Below are 21,652 nucleotides of genomic sequence, written 5' to 3' on the forward strand. Positions count from 1 at the left end.
GGACGTGAAATTCACACGACCTTTACAGATTAAGAGCTTACGCATTGTCCTGATGTGATCCCAAGAAATTAGAAATCTTTTAAGAAAAAGAATTCAGGGAGATGATTAATGCATCATATAAGAGTAATCCCATCAAATTTTTCTAGATACAATTGAAGCTTGAACAAATTCCTAGAATTTTAAAAACAAGTATTAACATGGCGTATACAAAAGACAGAGCTACGAAACGGTTAATTAGGCTTCACCAATATACAGATCGCCTCTTGTTAAATAAAGAATTGAAGCAAATATCTAATTGAGAATATCCAAGTGAAAATATCACATATGATGTAACAGTTATAACTGTCAATTGCATTAAAGCATTCTTGTCTGAAGAGCTACACGAGTCTGGTTAAGTCTAGTCAAGAATCGTCTCAATGCACCGACCACAGGAAGAGGGTTTTCTAGATGGACTGCATGCCCACAGTTTGGTATCTCAACCATTTCATAAATATCACTAGGTGGGCCATTTTCATTCTCTCTATAACCATGAATTTCATAGGACATATCTTGAGCTATTCTCTTGAATTTCTCGTCTTTTCCTCCGACAATGATCAAAAGGGGTGTTTTGCTATGCTTCAAGTCATCCCACAACGGTCTGTTATGCGAGAAATCCCAAGTTATATTTTGTGATATTTTTGACGATTGAAATAGAATATTGGAAACTACAAAGAAAGAACTATGTGTGGTGTCACTGGATTGATAGGTTAGCTGCTTCAAGACAATAGTTTAGTAGTGAAGTTTTATCAAATGTTAAAAACTGTCATAACAGGGAATGGCAACGGTTTCTAGAGGCAAGAGAATTTTTGGAACACGGACAAGTCTGTCATAATATGAAGGCGTAAATATCAAGCAAAGAACCTCTAATATTATATTATTAGAGTGATTGAATTGGCTAAGTTGGAGCCTATAGAAATGGGACATTATCACGTATTTGACACCAATACGATGAAATTTTGTGCCAACAGGTTGCAATTCTAGGAGCATAGAGATGAAGAAATTGGGTTTTTTCAATAACAAATTATATGATCGGCAGATTTTTTCAGTGCATTCCAATAGCAAACAAGAGCCTCAACAAATTCAAGTGAAAATAAAAATAAAAATAAATAAAAGCAAAACCCTTACCTGTTGCATGCACAAAAAGAATTGATTTAAAATGAAAGAAACATTCTTTCAAAAAATATAAAAAACATAATTTAAAAACGAAACTCAAGAAGAAGTGGAACTTACTGCTGTCTGCCAGTGCTTGAATCAGACAGGACTTTTGCAAGACTAGGCACGTCTTCATGATGATGAAGGCGGCTACCAACTATTTGATTAAATTTGGGGTGTTCTCTTAAGCTTCCCAATGCACAAACCATCAAGTGTACACATATGTTAGTAATAAAGTATGGCATACTTAAAATGTCAGAATCGAGACAACCAAGCAGAAAAGGGATAAATCAGTCAAATATATATCACCTATTCCACAGCTGTCCAGCATACCAGGAGTCCAGAAATCGGTCTAAACCATATGAAACAAGGAACCGTGCTCGAGAATCATCTACAGCTCTACGTATTTTTCTTGCCACTTCATCTTTTAATCCAGGGCTTCCCGATATTACAACAGCTCCATTGACCTTCACAATAGATGATAGTTTCTTACCAATTTAAACAAGAAAAACTTGAATTGCCAATGGATATCTTGAGGTTTATATACCTTGTCAGGAAACCTCAGAGCCATGAACAATGCAATCCTTGCTCCCATTGAGTATCCTATGACAGTAACTTTCTCTGGTGTAATTTCATGAATCAGTTTCCTTACTACCTCAGCAACTACCTCAATTGATAAACTTGATTCAAGTATGGCGTTCTCATCATCATGATTTAGTATCCGTGAACTCCCATGTCCTGGAAGGTCAATCGAAATGCATCTAGCTCCTCTCGAGGCAGCTTTCGTGATAGCAATCCAGTCTTCACCAGTTCCAAGAAATCCATGAAGAAATACAAGTACGTTATCCTGCATCAGTTTGATTATGTAAGTGTGAGCAAGCAGTGTTGCAGCAGCAGCACTAATACATCAAAATCTACGCCGATGGCATCTCTAGCAACTAAACTAGTTGGCTGATGTAAAAAGGTGCAATGGAACTATAGAGATGGCAACGTGGCTCCTTATTTTTATTAATAGAAAACAGCCCACAATGGACATTCGGCGTCCTAATTTTTCTCCAGTCACTAACCTTGACAATACATTCAAGAGGAAAAGTATCCAACCAACCTAAAGAGCCTTAACAAGTTTCAGTGTTACTGCTTCAGTTTTGGCATGCATCTTCTAAATCTCTATGTGCCAAAACACACAAGACACGCTCAGACAAATGCACAAAACATGCAAAGGAAAACAGTAAAGCATGCATAAAAGGTAATGTCTACTAACATGAGATATCTGTCCAATTTCCTGAACGTTGATGTAATAAGAAATGCCATTAAAATCCACGGGAAGTCGGTATCTACGAACTTCCTCTCCTGTATAGTCTCCATGAATTATCATACGATTAATTTGAAATGACTGCAGAAGTCGATTAGCATCAGCAACTGATGCTTCTACAATGCCGCTATATGGATTGCAACTTATCTTGAGAGGAGTTGTAGCCACATCTTCTTTAAGCCATTGGTACGTTCCTAGACCATGCGCTACAGATGGGCCCATCTTATTGCTCATTAATTTGCATATCTCTGCATTCTTCTGCTCAAGATAACATGATAAATGAATATATGCTGACAAGCCTAGGCCACTTTCAAAGGTAGAGCTAATAACAGCCATTTTCTCATGCTGCTGCGCCCACTGGGCTATCAATGCTGCACTCTCAAAGCCACCAACAACACTTGGTTTTATGACCTGAAAATTAACCAATATTGGAATCTATACCTGGAAGAAACTGATAAAATTTTTCACAATCCATCAAAATTTTCAGTGAAACATAATCTCTAAAAGATGTAAACCACTACTTGATTGTTTTACCATCAATTTTTTTAAGTTTAATTTATATATACTGGGACTATATATCTTAAGATTCGTGCATTTCTACCTAGAAAAACTTCTCGATGTAATATAACAAAGTTTGCCAGAAGAAATGTGCCGAGATACACAAATATAGTTTATCCATATATCATACCAAGAAAATTATAACTTACAATGGCAACTATTCCCGGATGAGTATATTTCATTAGTATATTAAGTGGATTTTCTTGAATACAATCAATAGTTTCATCCAATGCCACGGGTAACCCACTTTCTTCAAAGAACTTGATAATATCACCCTCATCCTTAACAGGTTCCTGAAATGCAGGAATGTCAAAGGCTATAGTTACATTTACCAAAAAAAAAGAAAAAAAAAAAAAAGATAAACCACAAAGAAAAGTATCAAAACTCCTAAATCAATTGAAGGTAGAAGAAGAAGCACAAATTGAATATTCAAGAAGAAAGCATGACAACCACCAAGGACAATATAAAACACAAAGTATACACAATATTATCATCTATCACCGCGACATATTAGATATAGTAACTATCTGTGAGATATACCTCAATATACTGCAGATCACAATCCTTCACTAAGGAACCAAATTGGATAGCTTCTTCATAGGTCCAGTTCCGGTTGGCATCTACACGAAGTTCAATCTGGTCTCCAATCTTCTTTCTTACTTCCTGTATAACTTCAGCATCATGAGTGGGACTTCCCCGACGAGCTACCTGTTCAATAATTGAAGCATAATAACTAACATGCAAACCAATAATTCCATCAGATCCAAACCTTCTATTTGTCAAGTTAATGGTGCGGAATACCAGGATTCAAATTGTTATGGTGATTGGTGACATAAACTGACCTTCAGCTTTATTGCCGCAAAACCTTCTTTAACAAGTGCGGCAACAACATCAGCTACCTCAGTGGGTGTCCCGTCAGAATCAACAAGGCCACAAATTTTAACTTTTGGTGGAGCTTCAGCGATACCTTCTTCATCATCTTGAACATGAAGTAGGCTTAATAGGTCAAGACCATGTCTTGTTGCCAAGGAATTAAGAATAGCCAATTCCAAACCACATCTGACACTTGTAAAGAGTGATGATGGCTGTACAACACCCAAAAATGGAAGACATCAAGAAGTTAGGTGAACGCAGATATTAATTAATCTGCCTTGCTTTATTAATCGAATGAAAGTACACTTAAATAGATTAGGGTTTGACCACCAAGTCTATTATCTTCTCCTAGGTTCACGGTAGAAAGATTTCTACCAACTAATCTACTTTATTTGAATTTAAACTACAAACTGATAACTCCTAATCTATATAATCGGAAAATAACAAACTAATTAAAAAGCTATTTGACTTATTCAAACTCTCTCTAAAAAGATCTTATCTGCTAACACTCCCCCTCAAGCTGTAGATATCAATGAGCCTAAGCTTGCCTACAAAGTATTCGAGTGTTGGTCCAGGAAGTCCTTTGGTGAGTATATTTGCAACCTGTTGGCTTGCAGGAATGTACTCAATGCTGATAATTCCCTTCTCTAGTTTTTCAGTAATAAAGTGTTTGTCCACCTCCACATGTTTAGTTCTATCATGATGGACTAAGCTGTGTGCTATGCTGATTGTAGCCTTGTTATCACAATAGAGCTGCATAGGAAACTCACAACTGATCTTCAACTCTTCTAGCAACCGTTTCAACCAAATTGCTTCACACATACCATGAGCCATGGCTCTGTATTCAGCTTCAGCACTGCTCCTTGCTACTACAAACTGCTTTTTACTGCGCCAAGTCACCAAATTCCCCCAGAGGCGTGTGCAATATCCGGATGTTGATTTCCTATCTTTGACATATCCGGCCCAATCTGCATCAATGAAGATTTCCACCCTTCTATTTTCTTCTTTTCCAAAAAATAATCCTCTTCCCGGAGTCTTCTTGAGGTATCTCAATATTCGATAAATAGCTTCGAAGTGTCCTTGGCACGGTGAATGCATTTGTTGGCTTACCACGCTAACTGTAAAGGCGTATGCGCGAGGTATATTAGTTTTCCCACTAGCCGTTGATATCTTTCTCTATCAGCCATCTCTCCATCAATCATTTTTGCTTTGCCTCCTTGTTCAATTGGAGTCTCTATTGGTTTGCACCCCAGCATACCCGTTTCTTGCAATAGGTCTAGTGTATACCTTCTTTGTGATATGGAGATTCCCCTCTTGCTTCTTGCGACTTCCATTCCCAAGAAATATCTCAGTGTCCCGAGATCTTTAACTTCAAACTCCATAGCCATCAATCTTTTAATTTTCTCCATTTCTTCAAAGTTGTCCCCGGTAAGTATTATATCATCTACATATACTATTAGGACTGTGATTTTTCCATCTAATGAGTGCTTAACAAACGTGTGATCAGTTTGTCCCTGTGAGTATCCGTGGCTTTTAATCACCTTTGAAAATCTATCGAACCATGCGCGCGGAGACTGCTTTAGTCCATATAGCGATTTTTTCAGCTTGCACACCATCTTGTCTCTCTTTCCCTCTTCAAACCCGGGTGGTAGGCTCATATATACTTCTTCCTCCAATTCACCATTTAAGAAAGCATTCTTCACATCGAGTTGAACAAAGGCCAATCCACATTTGCTACTAGAGATAAGAGGACCCTTATTGTGTTAAACTTTGCAATGGGAGCAAATGTCTCAGTGTAATCGACTCCATAAGTTTGTGTGAAACCTTTTGCAACGAGTCGTGCTTTGTATCTGGGGAATTTCCCTCAAAGTTAGCATATTTAGAATATTTTATAGGAGGAAATCAGTGGATTAGAGAATCCGGATTTTCCTATTCTGATTTCTTGAGTTTAGGAGGATAGTTTCCTTTTCCTTATTTTTAGGGATTTGTTACCTTTGTTAGTTATGTAAATTGTGTATATAAATGTGTATTGGTTACCGACTAAATTCAATGAGAAAAAGAAGATTATTCTTCCTCAAAATCTTCATGGTATCAGAGCCTGGTTTTCTGAGAAAAAAAACCCTAGCCTCCATTCCCAACCGTCCCTCATAGCCCCTTATAGCCCCTTATGAACTCATTCTCTATGTCCACAAGGTAGTAAAGCCCCTTATGAACTCTAGCACTGCTAATCGTCCTCCCCGATGATAGGTCCTGAAAATAACATGTAGAAGAGTGAAAAATGGCAGAACAGTTATTATCACGAGTGAGTTTACTTATGGACAACAAGTTGCATCTTAAGATAGGAACATGAAGAACCGACTCAAGTGTTAAGTCTTTGGATACTTTGATTGAACCTATTCCAGCAACAAAAGACAAGGATCCATCTGCAATTTTTACTTTAGCAGAACTATGACTAGGGGTATAAGAGAGAAAAGATTCAGAGACACCTATCATATGGTCGGAGGCATCAGAATCAATGATCCAGGGTTCCTTAGAGTGAAGGGTAGACTTTAAGGATGAGTGAAAGTTACCAATTTGGGCTACAGAACAGGATCCGAGACTTGGAGTTGATGAGGATGAGGATGGTGATTGGTTGAGGAGGCGATAGAGTTGCTCAATCTGTTCTTTGCTAAACGGAAGCGATTTCTGGTTTTCTGTTGCTGCTCCTTTGTCTTGGATATCTGGTTTTCTGTTGCTGCTCCTTTGACTTGGTTTGATTGAGTTTGAAGCGCTCGTCCTTCATTCTGTCTTCGAGGAAACCCAATTTGCGGGTTTACCATGAATTTTCCAACATATGTCACAAGTATGTCCTTGTCGGTTACAATGGTCACACCACATTCGTTCTCCTCGCCGTGGGGTTCTAGAGTCACTGTTGTTCCTTGCTGGTTGTGAAGTGTTTCTGGTTGCCAGAGCCGAGCCTTCTGTTGATGCTACACTGGATGATTCTTCTTCTGACAACATGACTTTCCGGCGATTTTCTTCTCTACGAACCTTGGCAAAAGCTTCTTCGGTTGTTGGGAATGGAACTCTGCTTAAAACACGGCCCCTGACTTCGTCAAGATCTCGATCAATCCAGCAAGGAAATCAAGTACCCGTTCTTTTTCAAGAATATGTCTCTGCTTCACATTGCAAGTTGGACACACTGAATCTTCTTCAAGAAAAAGGTCTAGTTCCTGCCAACAGTCTTGCAAATCAGTGAAATACTGGGTAACCAATTTGGTTCACTATTTCATCTCCTTCAGTTTCGTGTGAATTTCAAAAACTTGTGACATTGTCGAGATCGAAATATGTTCTTTTTGCAGTATTCCATACGTCTTTAGCGGTCGGGAGGAAGAGATATCGGCGGCTGATCATGGGCTCCATGGAGTTGATAAGCCATGCGTGTACAATCGAGTTTTCGGCAAACCACTTTTTGTATGCAGGATCGGTCGGTGCTGGAACTTTAGCTTCACCAGTGATGCATTCGAATTTTCCCCCACCACAGATCACAATCTTTACTGACTGAGACCATTGAAGGTAATTTTTTCCATTAAGTTTGTGAGCCGTAATCTGGAGTGAGTTATTGTCTCCACCTTGAAATGCCGTGACGGACTGATCGGCGTGAGTTTTGTCGGGGTTTTCTGATTTGGAATCATCTCCATGTGAAGATCCCATCATGGCTATTTTTGCCATTGAAGTACTCAGAGTTCAAGGCTCTGATACCATGAACGCATATATTAATTAATCTGCCTTGCTTTATTAATCGAATGAAAGTACACTTAAATAGACTAGGGTTTGACCACCGAGTCTATTATCTTCTCCTAGGTTCACGGTAGAAAGATTTCTACCAACTAATCTACTTTATTTGAATTTAAACTACAAACTGATAACTCCTAATCTATATAATCGGAAAATAGCAAACTAATTAAAAAGCTATTTGACTTACTCAAACTCTCTCTAAAAAGATCTTATCTGCTAAGATTAGGTATGGAGCATATGGCACTGCTGTATTATAATAATGACCTACCGGGATTCCCAAGTTGCTCCATATCCAAGAGGAAAATGAACCCTTTAGCAGAGGCAGGAAGCAACTAATTTCAGTCCCTTCAATTTGATGAAGAAGAAACCTTAGTTGCTCTTCTACATCTATCAGGTTTTCTTTGCTGATATCTAGAGGAGAAACCTGTTAATATGACTAAAAACTGATTAGAGGTTTATAAATATTCAGTCTTCCCTTGTCTTGAGATGGGTGGAGGGCTGTGGGGGAATGTAGTACAAATGCATGGAAAAATGAAGAAATCTTGACATAAATTTTAAAGGATAGGGATCGAGGATCAAGAACACATAAAGTACACCATTCTGCAAGGTTGAAAACATAGGTTTCCCTGGAGATGCCTATTAGCTATTGGAATCCAAATACTAGCATGCGGTGAGGAGAGCACAACACTAACCTCGCCATATCCAACACGTCCATCTTCAAGAGATAAGGACAAAATAAATCCTTCTCTGTAGAAGATGGTCTTGTTATGATCAACAGTACTCATAGTAGGAGGAGCCCGTAGCGGTAATCTGTAATCAAACACAACAGAAATAGATAAAAGTATTCATTCCTGTAAAGTTATCTACAAAAACATACATAATTCCAGAGAAGAATCACCTGAATGTAAAGTACTTGATCGAACGTACTTTTAAACAAGAAACAACATCTGATTCAAAGTCTTGAACTCGACACCTTAGAAGGAACCTGAAAGTGTCATCTGCCACTTGGCATGCGAATTTCCTCACAGTACTGAGATAAGAAGCACAATTTTTCTGCAATCAATAAATAAGCTCACGGCTGAAATAAAAATTATATCGAAAAGTAACATAACTAATAACCTGTGAAAGGTAGCATTGGCATCAATAGAACTTGAAACCTCAATTACGCAATCATCTTCTTCAGCTTGAGATGAAAATAATGCATCATGAAGCTCTGCCTTTGTCTGTACTTCCAAATGCTTCACACTGCAGAGTTGGTTAACAAGAACTGAACTCATAAATATAGCTAATGGGAAATTAAGATGAACATATGACAACGTGCAAAAGACAGTTTCTGTGCAGGAAAAATTCATGTATCAAAGCACATTCTTAAACCACGAAACTAGACTTCTACTTTGGGTTGCAAATTTAGCTCCACATGTTTCCTTCAACAGAAACAAGCTTGGTAAAAATCTAAAAAGTCCAAACATGTCTAGTCACATTAAACCTGTTTCCCAGAAAATTATCCATGCAAATATATTCCCAACCCAAAATAATCTTCATCCCATATTTATATTTGACAACAAGAAACATTTTCCATAGTCTATTATAGAGAAACTCATGGCTGCACTATCACATGAAAGAAAATTACAAGAGGAAAAACTAAAAAGAAAATTAAATGGAAGCCCATATAATGCAGTATGCACAAGTTTATTTATGAAATAGTTATAGAGCGTTTCACCTGTGTGCCATACACAGACTGCGGATTGAAATGTTATGAGAGGTGTAGAAATAATTATTTAGTATTCTTTCTTCAGTTCTTTCAGCAATTGGAAGGAGGCTGAATATTGCACCACCATGGTTGTTAATCACAACTACTGTAATTGGTTTCCGTGACACCCTGCACATATAGTAGATTTCTTGACATTGAAGTTATATTGTAGATTGCATTTCTTACTTATAGACAGATGCTAATAAATATTGAGTATGGAACGTCACATTGACTAACAAATACTTAAAGAATGAAAAACATGCTGCTAATCTTACAAGGGAAATAGTTGCCGGTATCAAGTTCCACCAAACAACAATAAGAGGATTTGAAAAAAAGAAAAAGAAAAAATGAACCACAAAATAATAACCCAAGCCTGGAAAACCAAATTGATAAGCTCCCTACCTTTGGTTCAAAATTGCCAACCCATTGGTATCATGAAGAAAAGAAACATCTCCAATAACACAGATAACCTGAATATTAAGTCAGAATTATGATAATTCAGTTTTCTTAGGTAGGAAAAGGAAATAGGAAAAAGAAAGAAAATAGAACCTCTACAGAAGGAAAGAATCCATTGAAGAGTGACTAAAATATTTCTCAGATTATGTCTGCCATAACTAGTCCCCAGCAATGACCAAAAAATATGATCACCCAGGTCCTTACCCGTTTATTGCATCCTACGGCAAAGCCAACAGCTGTACTAATCAAGCCATCAATACCACTAGCTCCTCTGTTCCCAACCACCCAAATCAAACGAAAAAATGGTTCCGAGTTTAAAATCATAGCTGAAGTATTATGTGTACATCTTGACCATCCATGCCCATACATGTCTGCATCACGTATTGCCATACTATTTCCAACGAAAAGAGCAGTGTCATATGAAAGTGCTTCCGAAATTATACGTGCAACTTGAGGTTCAGTCAAGGAATATTCAGCAGAAATTTGAAATGACAACTCCCTGCCAACCTACAAAACAGGGGTAAAAAAACTAATAAGGGCACAAAAACACAACCCCCAGAGCAGCTGAATTCATTGATCTTTTAACGTTTTCAGTTTCCGTCCTTTTTGGACAGAACAAGTCCGCAGGAGAGAGAACAGAGTTCACTTTCTCAAAAAAAGTGCCAAATATTTATGGCCCACAATAAACTCATAAATTAATGCAAAGACATCAAATCAAATAGAAAACCAAACTATAGAAATCTCCTCCCAGAAATTAGTGATTAATGGGGGTACATTTACACCATGCAACAAGACTTTGAAAGAATATATGAACAATGAACTAGACCACAATTTTGTCTGGTATGATCGTGTGACTTTAGCTGCATTCTAATGTTTATCCTGGCTCAGCAGTTCACTTTGGAACCCCAAACCAGCAAGATAACATGAGGAAGTTGCTATACTAAATTAGAAAAGAGTAAAGTAAATGATTACCATCAGATTGACTACTTGTAGATAAGTGCTCCATCCATTTCTCTGGTATGTAAATTCAACTTTCAGTAAATGATTAGCAAACTCGACAATTCCACTTTGTACCCTATGTGTTACAATATGAGAAGGATCATAACGAAATGGATGATTGTCAACCATGATATAAGAGCATGGAAAGAATCCCTCTAGCATTTTTGAAACACGCTGACTTGTAATCCTACTCCCAATCTGTTTGTAATACACATTAAGAAGCCATGCAATCAAAGAGGGAAAGTAAAAATAAAAATAATAATAATAATAATAATAATAATAATAATAATAATAATAATAATAATAATGGTGTAATTGGAGCAGGAGTGAAATGCACAATCCACAAGGATGCCAATTACAAGACCAATGCAATATATTAATTCTTTTTTTTCCTTAAATTTTAGGCTTAAGAAACTTATTCTATTAACCGAATTCTTAAAACAGTTCAGAATACCTGAAGAATCACGTCGATGTTTATCCAATCACTGACAAAATCTGACAACAGAACATGATCAAGATGATCAATGAATATTGTATTATCTTCGATTTCAGGAAAAGAAGTCAACAGCTTTCGCAATCGTAGTCCTGACAAGATATCAGCCACAACAGGCCATAAAAGGTGTTTAGCCAAGAGAAGAACTGCCCACATCTCATCTACTGTATGAATAGCACCAATAAGGAGAATCCCTTTGTTAGCGGTCTGAATCAAATTTACAATGTCTATTATTTCTTGAGGACTATCAGTACATGCATGAGCACATTGGACATCAAAATACTTGGTAAATGGCTCAGCACTAGACATCCAGAAGTCTAATCCTTTTAAACAGCTTGATGTCCATTCGCTGGGACTATTTTCCAGTGGCTCCCTAAAAGGACAGTTGATATGGACAGGGCCACAAGGTGAAGAGGTTGCCCAATGTACAGCAGAGTCAACTGTTGTAAGTACCATCCTTGCAGGAACGCAGTCAGCGGCTGCGGGAAGGCTGAAGAAGAACCTCACAAATGAACCAAAATGCTTTACCTGGTTTTCCAAATACAACAATGTAAATTTAGGGGACGGGAGAATATATATCTGTGGAGTGTCCTCTGACAAAAACTGTGAAGTTTCAACCATTTATTGCACTAGACTTTGACGATAAATAAAAAACCAAAGCAAATTTTTTTTCCCTCTTCTTACAAGATGTGAGATCAATCTCGCAGATATATCATGATGAACCAGTTTCGAGATGCTGCCCCATGGTAAAAAAATATTTATACACACAATATTTTTGTCTCAATGAGAAACAAAAATGATAATACTTATGGATGAAGTCATCAGACCTGATTTATAGCTTGGTTAGCTCCAGCATCTTGCAACTCAGATGGACGATCAGCCGTGAGTAATAGAAGAGGTATGAAATCTTGATAAGCCTCAACAACCTAAACATTATATGTTCGGTCATCACTAAAGGATAACAAACTCAAACTATATTACTGGTTATGAATAGCGTCTTCCATTTAGAAGCAAACGGCCATATATTAGGTTTTAGGAAAACTAAAAATGAATGGAATGTTGTATAGTTGCTACAGTGAACAAAACCAAAGGCCTAGTACTATGTCGCCTATTCTGTACCGCAGTTCCACAACCACAAAATGATGAATCATTCAGAGTAGTGGTAAAAAAGAAAGGGGAAAAAACACTATTAAAATCCTGTTTGTCCCAAAAAAAAACATGCATCTTACAGATGAAAATTCCCTACAAAAATTTAAAAGAACTCACAGCAGGAAGAAGATTTGAAACTGCAGTTCCTGATGACGTTATGACTACCGCTGGCTTGCGAGATCCTCTGGCATAACCAACAGCATGAAATGCAAGTGAGCGCTCATCAAAACACGGGATACATGTAATAAGTGGATGAGTGGAAGCAGCAACGGCGAGGGGAGATGATCTCGACCCTGGAGCTAGACAAAAATACTATAATGAAATTAATCAGATTCATGTGCCAAAATGATAGAACAAAGAGAGAAAAACTTGGCCTCACCGTCAAACCAAGACGAGAGAATTCTTCAACTATAAGTGAGGCCCAAACAGTATTTATGTTGGCACAATCTTGCACTGAGTAACAGACTCCACTTGCTTGATCCAACTGATAGAAGAAACATAGACAAAATCTGAACATCTTCACTTATATGTTTCCTTTGATGTTATTCAAATAAAATAACAATATAAACGAAAAGATACAAGTCAAAAGCATGCTACCGAATCGGTCAGGAAAAGACAGAATTGACTAGCTTAAATATCTGATAAAGACACTGACTAGCTTAAATATATGATAAAGACAGCAAAGCAGTAATCTTCTTCAAGCAAAAAGTTATCTCACAGTGGATGGAATATTATAATCTCTTTCCACCTCCCAAAAACCCCTTTCTCATGAATGTGCTCCGGTTATAAATGTGGCTTTTCCTTTATTCTTTCAGACCTTCAGTTAGTGAGTAATACTTAGCCTCTCCAACTTCCATCCTTGTGCATTTAATGTTACACTCTAACAATCTTCGACAATTCCAATTGTCCCCGTTGCAGGTACTTGGCATTTGGCCAAGCTACTTGCTTATATACTTCGGGGACGTTTGGTTCATAGATTGAGAACCATGATTCAGAATCATTCTCGTTTTACGTGTATTTTTTGTGAAAGAAAATACTGTAGCGAACCACGAACCATGATTCGAATCATAGCACGAATTCCCCTTCCAAACGTCTCATTCTAGTTTTGAAGGAAACACAAATTTTACAAAAAATACTCCCTTAAATTCACAGACGTGATATTAACATACCATGTTTCTGGCAACAACAACATCTGCTGAAAGCCTAACACAGAACTGCCTGGAAGATGGAGCCTCCTGCACGTGAAGTAAATCACATTGATGAACAAAACACGATGGTTTCAGCACAGAATATCAGCAGAGCAATAACATTTTTGTAGCTTACTTAGCAGTTATAGGTGCAACTCCTTAGAACAGGTTGGATATAAATCATTGAGGATGAAAAATTACCAGGAAAAAGGGGGTACCAGTTCTTTGAAGTTATCCACAACATACTTCCCACCTGGTGAAAGAGCGTTCATGTAAACCTACAAAACCTTGTTAATAAGTAATGGATTATCATGTAAATCAAGAACAAATGAGAATCTTTTTATGAATACATGCACCAGAAGAGGAGTCTTAAATCAAGAAAGGCTCTAACACGCAAACTCATCTAAAAAAAAGCTAAAGAAAATCTGGGACATAGAAATTATTCAGAATTGAGTTTGGAATCAGAAAGATATGTATCATCCAGCAGCTGTTATTTTATTTTATGCTGCCAATAAAAAGAGTCCAGGCAACACCAGAAGCAAAGCTGTTACTTTATTTTATGCGGCCATTAAAAAGAGTCCAAAATATAAAAATGTGGCAACAGCAGAAGCAAATTAAATATTTCTGCAATTATATCCCAATATATATACTGCAGAGATGAAGACTTTTACTTGTAATCCTGATGGAAGTCTCAAACAACAACACTAGTAGATTGTGCATAATAACACACCCGTGATCATATATACTATATAACGCCTATACATGCATTAAAAAAAAAGGATGTACAGAATAAAATGTGCAAAAGGAAAATAGAAATTCTTAATATTGAATATATGCACTGGACCAATACTTTAGAAGCACAAGGATTAAGATCAGAAGAGCAGACAAGATATACTGTTTTGTGGCATAATTTAAATATATATATATATATATATCTTCCGTACCAAAGGAGTGATTATGTCCTCCACCGCATTCAACTTTCTGAGAGTAGATAATATATTTCTGGTGTAGCAGTTCACTGGTGTGGGCCATAAGTGAGAAGTAGCCTGGAAAGGTCATGAAACTGAAGGTATCAAGTGTAAAAGAAAGAAGCCTCATGTTTAAAAAGCACTTAAACTTTTAAGTTTAAAGTCATGAGTAGGCCTTCAAGGCTTCAACCACTATTTAATAATAACATCCCAATCAATAAATATATTTTCTTTTATTCATTTTGAGTGGAGCTTAAACAAATGAATTGAAATTTTGGCATGAAGGAACAAGACAAGTATTATTGATTCCCTTTTAAATTGTCTTCTGGTTGGTAAAATTAGTGATCAATTAATCTAATAATTCAAACAAAATATGTAACAGAGAGGCACAACTTTAGAGTACCTGGAGAAGAGACAACTCAAAAGAATGAAGGGCTTTCTCAAATGTAGAAAGGCAAGTGTCACGCCACACTAGTGTTGCTGATAAAATAGAAATGCCTTGACACTCATTCAACTCAATCTGTTCAAATATTATACATCAGAAGTGGCACCTGTTTATCATATGCTTCGGCAGCGTACTTTACTAACCTTGAAGGAAAATAAAACAAAAACAACATGCCTGAAACATTTGGGAACATAATTTGGTTGCATTTGCGAACATGCCAATTTACCTGGGGAATGAAGAAGTAGTAAGACCCTGGCTGATTTTTCATGATAGACAACTCTGTGTCGAAATTAATATCCACAAAACCATAAGCCATTATGGGAGTTGATTCATTTGAGAGATATCTGCAAAAAATTATGCATTATGCATACACTCTTTTAGCCTATTTGAATGAAGCCCGAGTTCATCTTTCGAAAATTCAAGTTAAAATACCTTGGAAAAAGCTGTAATAGGAGAACACTCGCACACACTCACAGACGAGTACATTAAGGGCGCATTTACTAAACCGTAAAGGAATGTGATGGGAAAGGTGATGAGATTGAAAAGGAAAGTAAAGTAACAGGATTAAGGGTTATTCATTTCCTTTCATGTGTTTACTTGACTATTAGATGGTGTAATGGGAAACAACCCCATTCTCTTTTTTATGTTTACAAAAATTAGGAATGGCAATTTTATGAATGTAATTACTAAAATGTCCTTTTACACAATTAAATAATCATGATTGTATAGTAATTCATTAAGGGTAGATAAGTTAATTTAGCATTCATTCCCTTTGATAAGGAATCAATACTAAAGGGTGCAAGGATTGGTATTCTCTTTCCTCATTCCCTATATTGTGTGGGGCCCACTAAATCTTCATTATTAATTTTGTAAGTAAACATATTATTAGATGGGAAGGGGAATCACTCCTCACTTTCCCTTTCTTTTTGATACAAAGTAAACATGCCCTAAGTTTATATTAATCTTCAATATATTAACTTAGTCCAACATACAGAAGTCGCAACAACGATCATGGCAGCATTGTTAACCTCAATCGCAAGGATGAGCTGATCGGATAACGTCTTTTAACTGAACTTAGTTTATACATCTCTAATTTTGAGTTCTAAAGCTGTCAAGAGTAAGACCATATACGTAATCCAAACAACTACAACATATCTAAATAGATATCAATACCTAATCACCCTGGCAATGACAGAATTGATCTAATAAATTCTAAATTACTGGGTAGTACCCTCACACCGGTTGTGAAATCAAAGGCTTTACTAGCAAGTAACGAGGATTAATTTGTGAACAAATTAGTATTAAAATACTGCATATTCCAATGTTCAAGCGTTTGCAATCTGAGAAGAATCAAACAGTTTTCTTTTGTACTGGAACGCCAACTTCATTTTTCTTGTGAGAAAAAAATTAAAAGCAAAAAAGAGAAAGTCAATAATAAAGCATAGACCTTTTGGTCTGAGTCCGGTCTCCACAGGCAGAAGAAGAATCCCGCGCAAAGTAAACAGCAGAACCTATCCCGAAAACGCCGCGAGTTTCATTCAAAAGCAAAGATTTATAACTAGGATCGTTCGTCTCCTTCGAAAGGAAAAACAGAGGAAAAACAGCTGACGACTCCGGCTGAGAGCAAAACCAATTCAAAGCTTTCGCGCTCGGAGGCACAGCCACCTGCGAAATTCAGACTCAGAAAAAAAGAAAAATCCAAAGAAGGTTGCTTTATCAACAAAAAATGCAGAATTCCAAACTAACCTGAAATCTCAAGAATCCGCTAGAGGTTGAAGGAGGATTTAGCTTTAAGTCCTCGACGGCCTCTCTTATCTTCTCAATCCCCTGCTCAAGCGTCAACGCCGGGGGCAAAGCACGAGTAATGCAGGTCTCCACCGCCAAATCTCCGTCCTCCATTTCCGAGACCTCGCTGACTTCGACCGCCGGACCGTCGAATCTCATCCCTCGGACGACCTAATTAGGCGAAAACGACCGGAAGATAAGCACAAACAGCAATCATAATCCAAATGCGTAAACGAAAGATAGATGAAAAACAACGAAAAACTAGGAGATTTGAGAGGGACCTTGCAACGAGGGTTCCGAGGGAGGCGGAGAAAGCTCCGGCAGAGGAACGGCAAAGGCGGCGGCGGCGTCGTGCATGGGAAGGACCTTCTGGTACGGAACTGAGCGCCTGAGCGAGGAAGAAACAGAGTGGTTTTGAGAAGCAGAGCTTGAGATTTCAAGCTCGTGGACATGGCGGGCAGTTGAAGATGAAGAGTGAAGAGGAGGTGGTGCCTCTGGATTCGGAAAGTGCTGTTAATTTGAAATCTTTAATAGCTGATACGTTATCGGAAACATGCTCCAGACAGTTGAAGAAGAGACAAAAATGAATAAATAAACAAATAAATATATAGGGATTTTGCATTTGGATCCCCAAACTTTTTAACTTTTGTCACTTAAGTCTTTATCTTACAACTTGAACAAGTAAGTCCTCCAACTCCATTATTTTTTTATATTTGAGTCGCCACTTTGAAATTTTGGACAACTAGATCTCTAAACTCTATAACAAAAACATTCTTAACACTTGATCCCATAACCATTATAAAAGTTTTGAACTCACATGAAAACGTCGTATTTGACGAAATGACGACAACATTTTACTTCAATTTACATGTTGTTTATTAGGCTAAACGACAATAGATTTAAATCATGCAAATTATTTGAAATCTAAATCATGCAAATTATTTGAAATCTAAATCATGCTTTCTACTTAAATCGTTAACGGTAACAAATCTTTTAAACACAATTAACATGTTGTTTCCAACTAACATAGACTACGGGATGGAATACATGTCGTTTTAGATAAATCAATACTATATTTCAACGTATAAACTGTTTGTTATTATTATTATCAAATGGAAATAGAATTTGTAATGTTTAGAATATGTATTTTCTACTTGTGAACGATACTAATTTTAAACTTTAAAGAACAACAAAACAAAGTATGACGTAATGCACTCATGACGAAATGTCAATTAGAAGATCTTATATGGATTGAGAACAACTTTTGAATTTAAAGGAACATGTCATTTATTTATTGAAATAAACAAGGCGTAAACAAATTGTTGTTTTCTTGGTGGACGACGTCAAAGCTTTACTTGTGCAAAGCAGATCGTCCTTGCATATAAACAATAGCTTTGAACCTAAATTATAACATGTCATTTACTAAAGGTAAACGAGAAAAAAAAATGTTAACTATAAAACACATGTGAACAACATCATGATCAAGCTGTACTCGAGGACAGCACGGCATTCTTCCACATAAACGACATCAGACTTCATGTCAAAACGACATGTCGTTTATAGACTCGAAAGGCACGTATCATCTTGCTTGGTGTTAAACTGCGAACTGTTCATTTCGAAAACAAATAAACTGCGATCCTGCGAACTTTTCGTAAGGAAAGGCATGCCCTTCTAAACAACCCATGTTAATCTACCCAAAAAAAAAAAAAAAAACAGTGTTCTAAACTAATAGTCAAAGTGGGGAAATTTTATATAAGTGAGTGATAATTCCTTTGGTACTTTTTTTAATAATAATTATGTTGTTTTTTTTTAATACTAGTTTAGGCATGTGTGATGCACGTGTCTAATTGTAATTAAAGTATTTATAACGCAGAATTAAAAATAATATGCAAAAAAATAAGAAGAAAAATTTTACTTAAAAGTTTAAAAGGACAGTGAGGATATCTTAACGGTAATTTCATATCTAACTATACCACAAAGTATAAAATTTGAATCCCACACCCCACTTTTTGGGGGGAGAAAAAAAAAGGTAATTGTTGAAATTAAAAAGTTACATTATAAATTATAAGATAACCAAAAAAAAAAAAAAAGGAAGAAAAAATTTACTTAAAAGTTCAAAAGGATAGCAGGCATATCTTAGCTATAATTCTACACCTGACAATAAATTTTAGAAAAACAAAATGAATATATGTCAGTAATAATTGAAATCAAAAGGTTTCATTATTTCATAATATAAATACATGAAGCATTATAAATTATATATAAGATAACAATGTAAAAAATAAAGGAGTTGAAAACTAAAAAGGAAATGAAAAAAGTATGACATCTGAAACTCATTGTTTTGGAATAATATGGGATGAACATAAATATAAGATAACGAAACAAAAATAAATAAACGAGTTGAAAAAAGAGAAAAAAAAATTTTTAAGCATTTAAAATTCAGTGTTTTAGACTATCATAAGATGAACACTAACCACATATCAACTCTTTTATATATTTAGGAATTAGGATTCAAAATTTAAAATTGGGATCAGGATTAGGATTTAAGATTTTATAGAGTGCAGAAAACAACAGCTAAAACTAAAAAGAATAAAAGAAAAAAAAAAGAAAAAGAAGCAAAAGAAGCAAAAGAAAAAAAAGTAATGAAAGCAAAAAAAATAAAACAAAACAAAACAAAACGTTTCGGGCCCGTTTGTTTCCATTTTCGTATTCGTTTTTCACGTTTTCTGAGAAGAAAAAATAAAAACGGGAAATGAAAATGTGTTTGGGAAGAATCCGTACCAAAACCAAAAACAAAAACGTTTTTGGATTTTTCCCAAAAACTCATTTTTTCTAAAAACGATTGAGGTTCGTTTTCATTTTCTCGTTTTCATTTTCTTCGGTGTCAGCTTCATTGCCTTTCCTTTTTGTCTCTACAAGCCCGACTTCACCGGCGATGGGTGATCCTCCAGTGCCGGTGAAATCCCTGGCGGCCTTCCTCATACGACACCATTTCGATCAACTCAGCTCCATCACTCACTCCCCGGACCCCAAGCTCCATTACCCTCTCTTCATCAAGTAAATTCCTTCCCTCTTTTTCTCGATTTCAAGTTTTCTTCTGATTTATCTCTATCAATTCTCCCTCTATTTTCAGTTTTACGAAGCTTCTGCAGGACGATCCTCCGCTCGCTCGTCTCGTCTTCTCTCAACCCACCGAGTACTTGCGGTTCTTCGATGTTGGGATCGATGTCTGTGGTTCTCCCCTTGAATGTGCTGGTAATTTGTGTTTGTTCAATTTTAGTCTGTCGTTTCTGTGTGTATTTGCTGTTGTTGAGCTTCTTCTTGTTGTTGACACACGTTTTCATGAATATTAATGTTTATTAAATATATTTATTTAATAAATTATTATTTAATATTATTATTTATTCAATATATTATTAATTTAAATACTATTACATGTTTTTAAAAATTAAACCACCAAACACAATTTTAATTTTTTTTAAACTGAAAACAATCTCGGAATAAAACTACCAAACGCATTTTCAGAAATGATTCCAAAATGAAAATAAAAACGTTTTCGTTTTCATTTTCATACAAAAAACAAAAACATTTTGGAACCAATTCCAAACGCACCATTCATTTTTGATGACGAAAGCGTATAGGGAAAAGTAAATGAACTCAACTTTTTCCTCAACTTTATGAGTTTAGCAAATTAATTCTTATTTTATGTAATTCATCTCTTAAATTTTAAAATTTATTGTATTGTTAGTCAAATTAAAAATTTAAACGGTAATTTTCATATGAGTATTTAATAAGAATAATTATGATATTTTTGCATTAAATTGGACCCTTTACACACGCCATAAATGAAAAAAAAATTTAAATTTAGGGAAACCCAAGTTTTTCTCAAAAGAGCTAACTCTTAATTTTAAATAAATTTTCACTAGTAATGTATATATGAGGATCAATTTAATACAAAAAGATATTAATTATTCTTATTAAACACTCACGTGAAGAATATCGTTCAATTTTTAATTTCATTTTTAATTTGATTAATATTACAATAAATTTTAAAATTTAAAAAGTGAATTGTCAAAAAAAAATTAAAAGATTAATTAACTAAACTCGTGAAATTAAAAGAGTGTCCATGTAAAATAACTAATGTTGTATAGGATTTAGGAAAAACAATTGAATTGCTTATCCGGAAAATAAAACAAAAGGAGAGTTTTCATCGCATTAGGAAAAAGAGAGTTCCGAAGAAAAAAAAAACCGAGATGCTACGAGCGGTTGGCACGTGCTTAATTTTGTCACGGTGGAGCATTTCCCTCCACAACCAAAGCCATAAACACCGCCCGTACGATCCACGTGCCCAGCTGCAAAACAAGACCCTCCCCCCTCACAATAACTCACTGGGCCCACATACGCAGAAAATTCAAACGTCACGTCATCAGAATCTGCTGACTGGGAGGACTTTACAAGTGCCACATCAAACCTAGGATGAGTCGAAATCTGTGTGGGCCATCACCCGCCACGCTCCCACCACAATTTGTCTTCTTCCCAGTCCACTCCCCTCAAAATACCCACCTCTCCCTCCAAAAACCAAACTCCACGAAACCCAAGCCGACTCTTTACAAGGCTATTTTCGTCTTTTCGAAACCCAATTTTGACCACGTCTCATATACATATATGTTAAAAAATGAATCCCAGATTCAGTCTCCAGTACTCTCCGC

General features: G+C 36.3%; 1 protein-coding gene across 1 annotated transcript; it reads right to left on the minus strand.

Annotated features, from left to right (window-relative positions):
• Window positions 1-205: 205 nt before the first annotated feature.
• LOC21409174 (protein PHYLLO, chloroplastic) lies at window positions 206-17,428 on the minus strand. The gene is made up of 28 exons (XM_024162503.1): window positions 17,225-17,428; window positions 16,905-17,114; window positions 16,606-16,823; window positions 15,385-15,502; window positions 15,117-15,233; window positions 14,690-14,791; window positions 13,964-14,023; window positions 13,728-13,793; window positions 12,938-13,042; window positions 12,676-12,870; window positions 12,237-12,335; window positions 11,371-11,937; window positions 10,890-11,114; window positions 10,122-10,424; window positions 9,864-9,931; window positions 9,432-9,590; window positions 8,831-8,956; window positions 8,610-8,741; window positions 8,404-8,521; window positions 7,980-8,135; window positions 3,904-4,146; window positions 3,602-3,769; window positions 3,211-3,354; window positions 2,453-2,914; window positions 1,739-2,038; window positions 1,501-1,658; window positions 1,270-1,380; window positions 206-637 (listed from the first exon to the last, which is right to left on the minus strand). The coding sequence occupies exons 1-28, from the start codon at window positions 17,393-17,395 to the stop codon at window positions 355-357; spliced, it is 5,184 nt and encodes a 1,727-aa protein (XP_024018271.1). The 5' UTR covers window positions 17,396-17,428; the 3' UTR covers window positions 206-354.
• Between the last annotated feature and the right edge of the window lie 4,224 nt (window positions 17,429-21,652).

The sequence above is a fragment of the Morus notabilis genome, unplaced genomic scaffold (assembly GCF_000414095.1).
Source record: "Morus notabilis unplaced genomic scaffold, ASM41409v2 Scaffold73, whole genome shotgun sequence".
Taxonomy (NCBI): domain Eukaryota; kingdom Viridiplantae; phylum Streptophyta; class Magnoliopsida; order Rosales; family Moraceae; genus Morus; species Morus notabilis.

Coding starts and splice junctions, on each gene's coding strand:
- LOC21409174 (XM_024162503.1), bottom strand. CDS start 17,395: ATGTCCACGAGCTTGAAATCTCAAGCTCTGCTTCTCAAAACCACTCTG. Junction 8,957..9,431: donor AGTCTGTGTATGGCACACAG/GTGAAACGCTCT, acceptor CCAACTCTGCAG/TGTGAAGCATTTGGAAGTAC. Junction 1,659..1,738: donor CTCTGAGGTTTCCTGACAAG/GTATATAAACCT, acceptor TCTATTGTGAAG/GTCAATGGAGCTGTTGTAAT.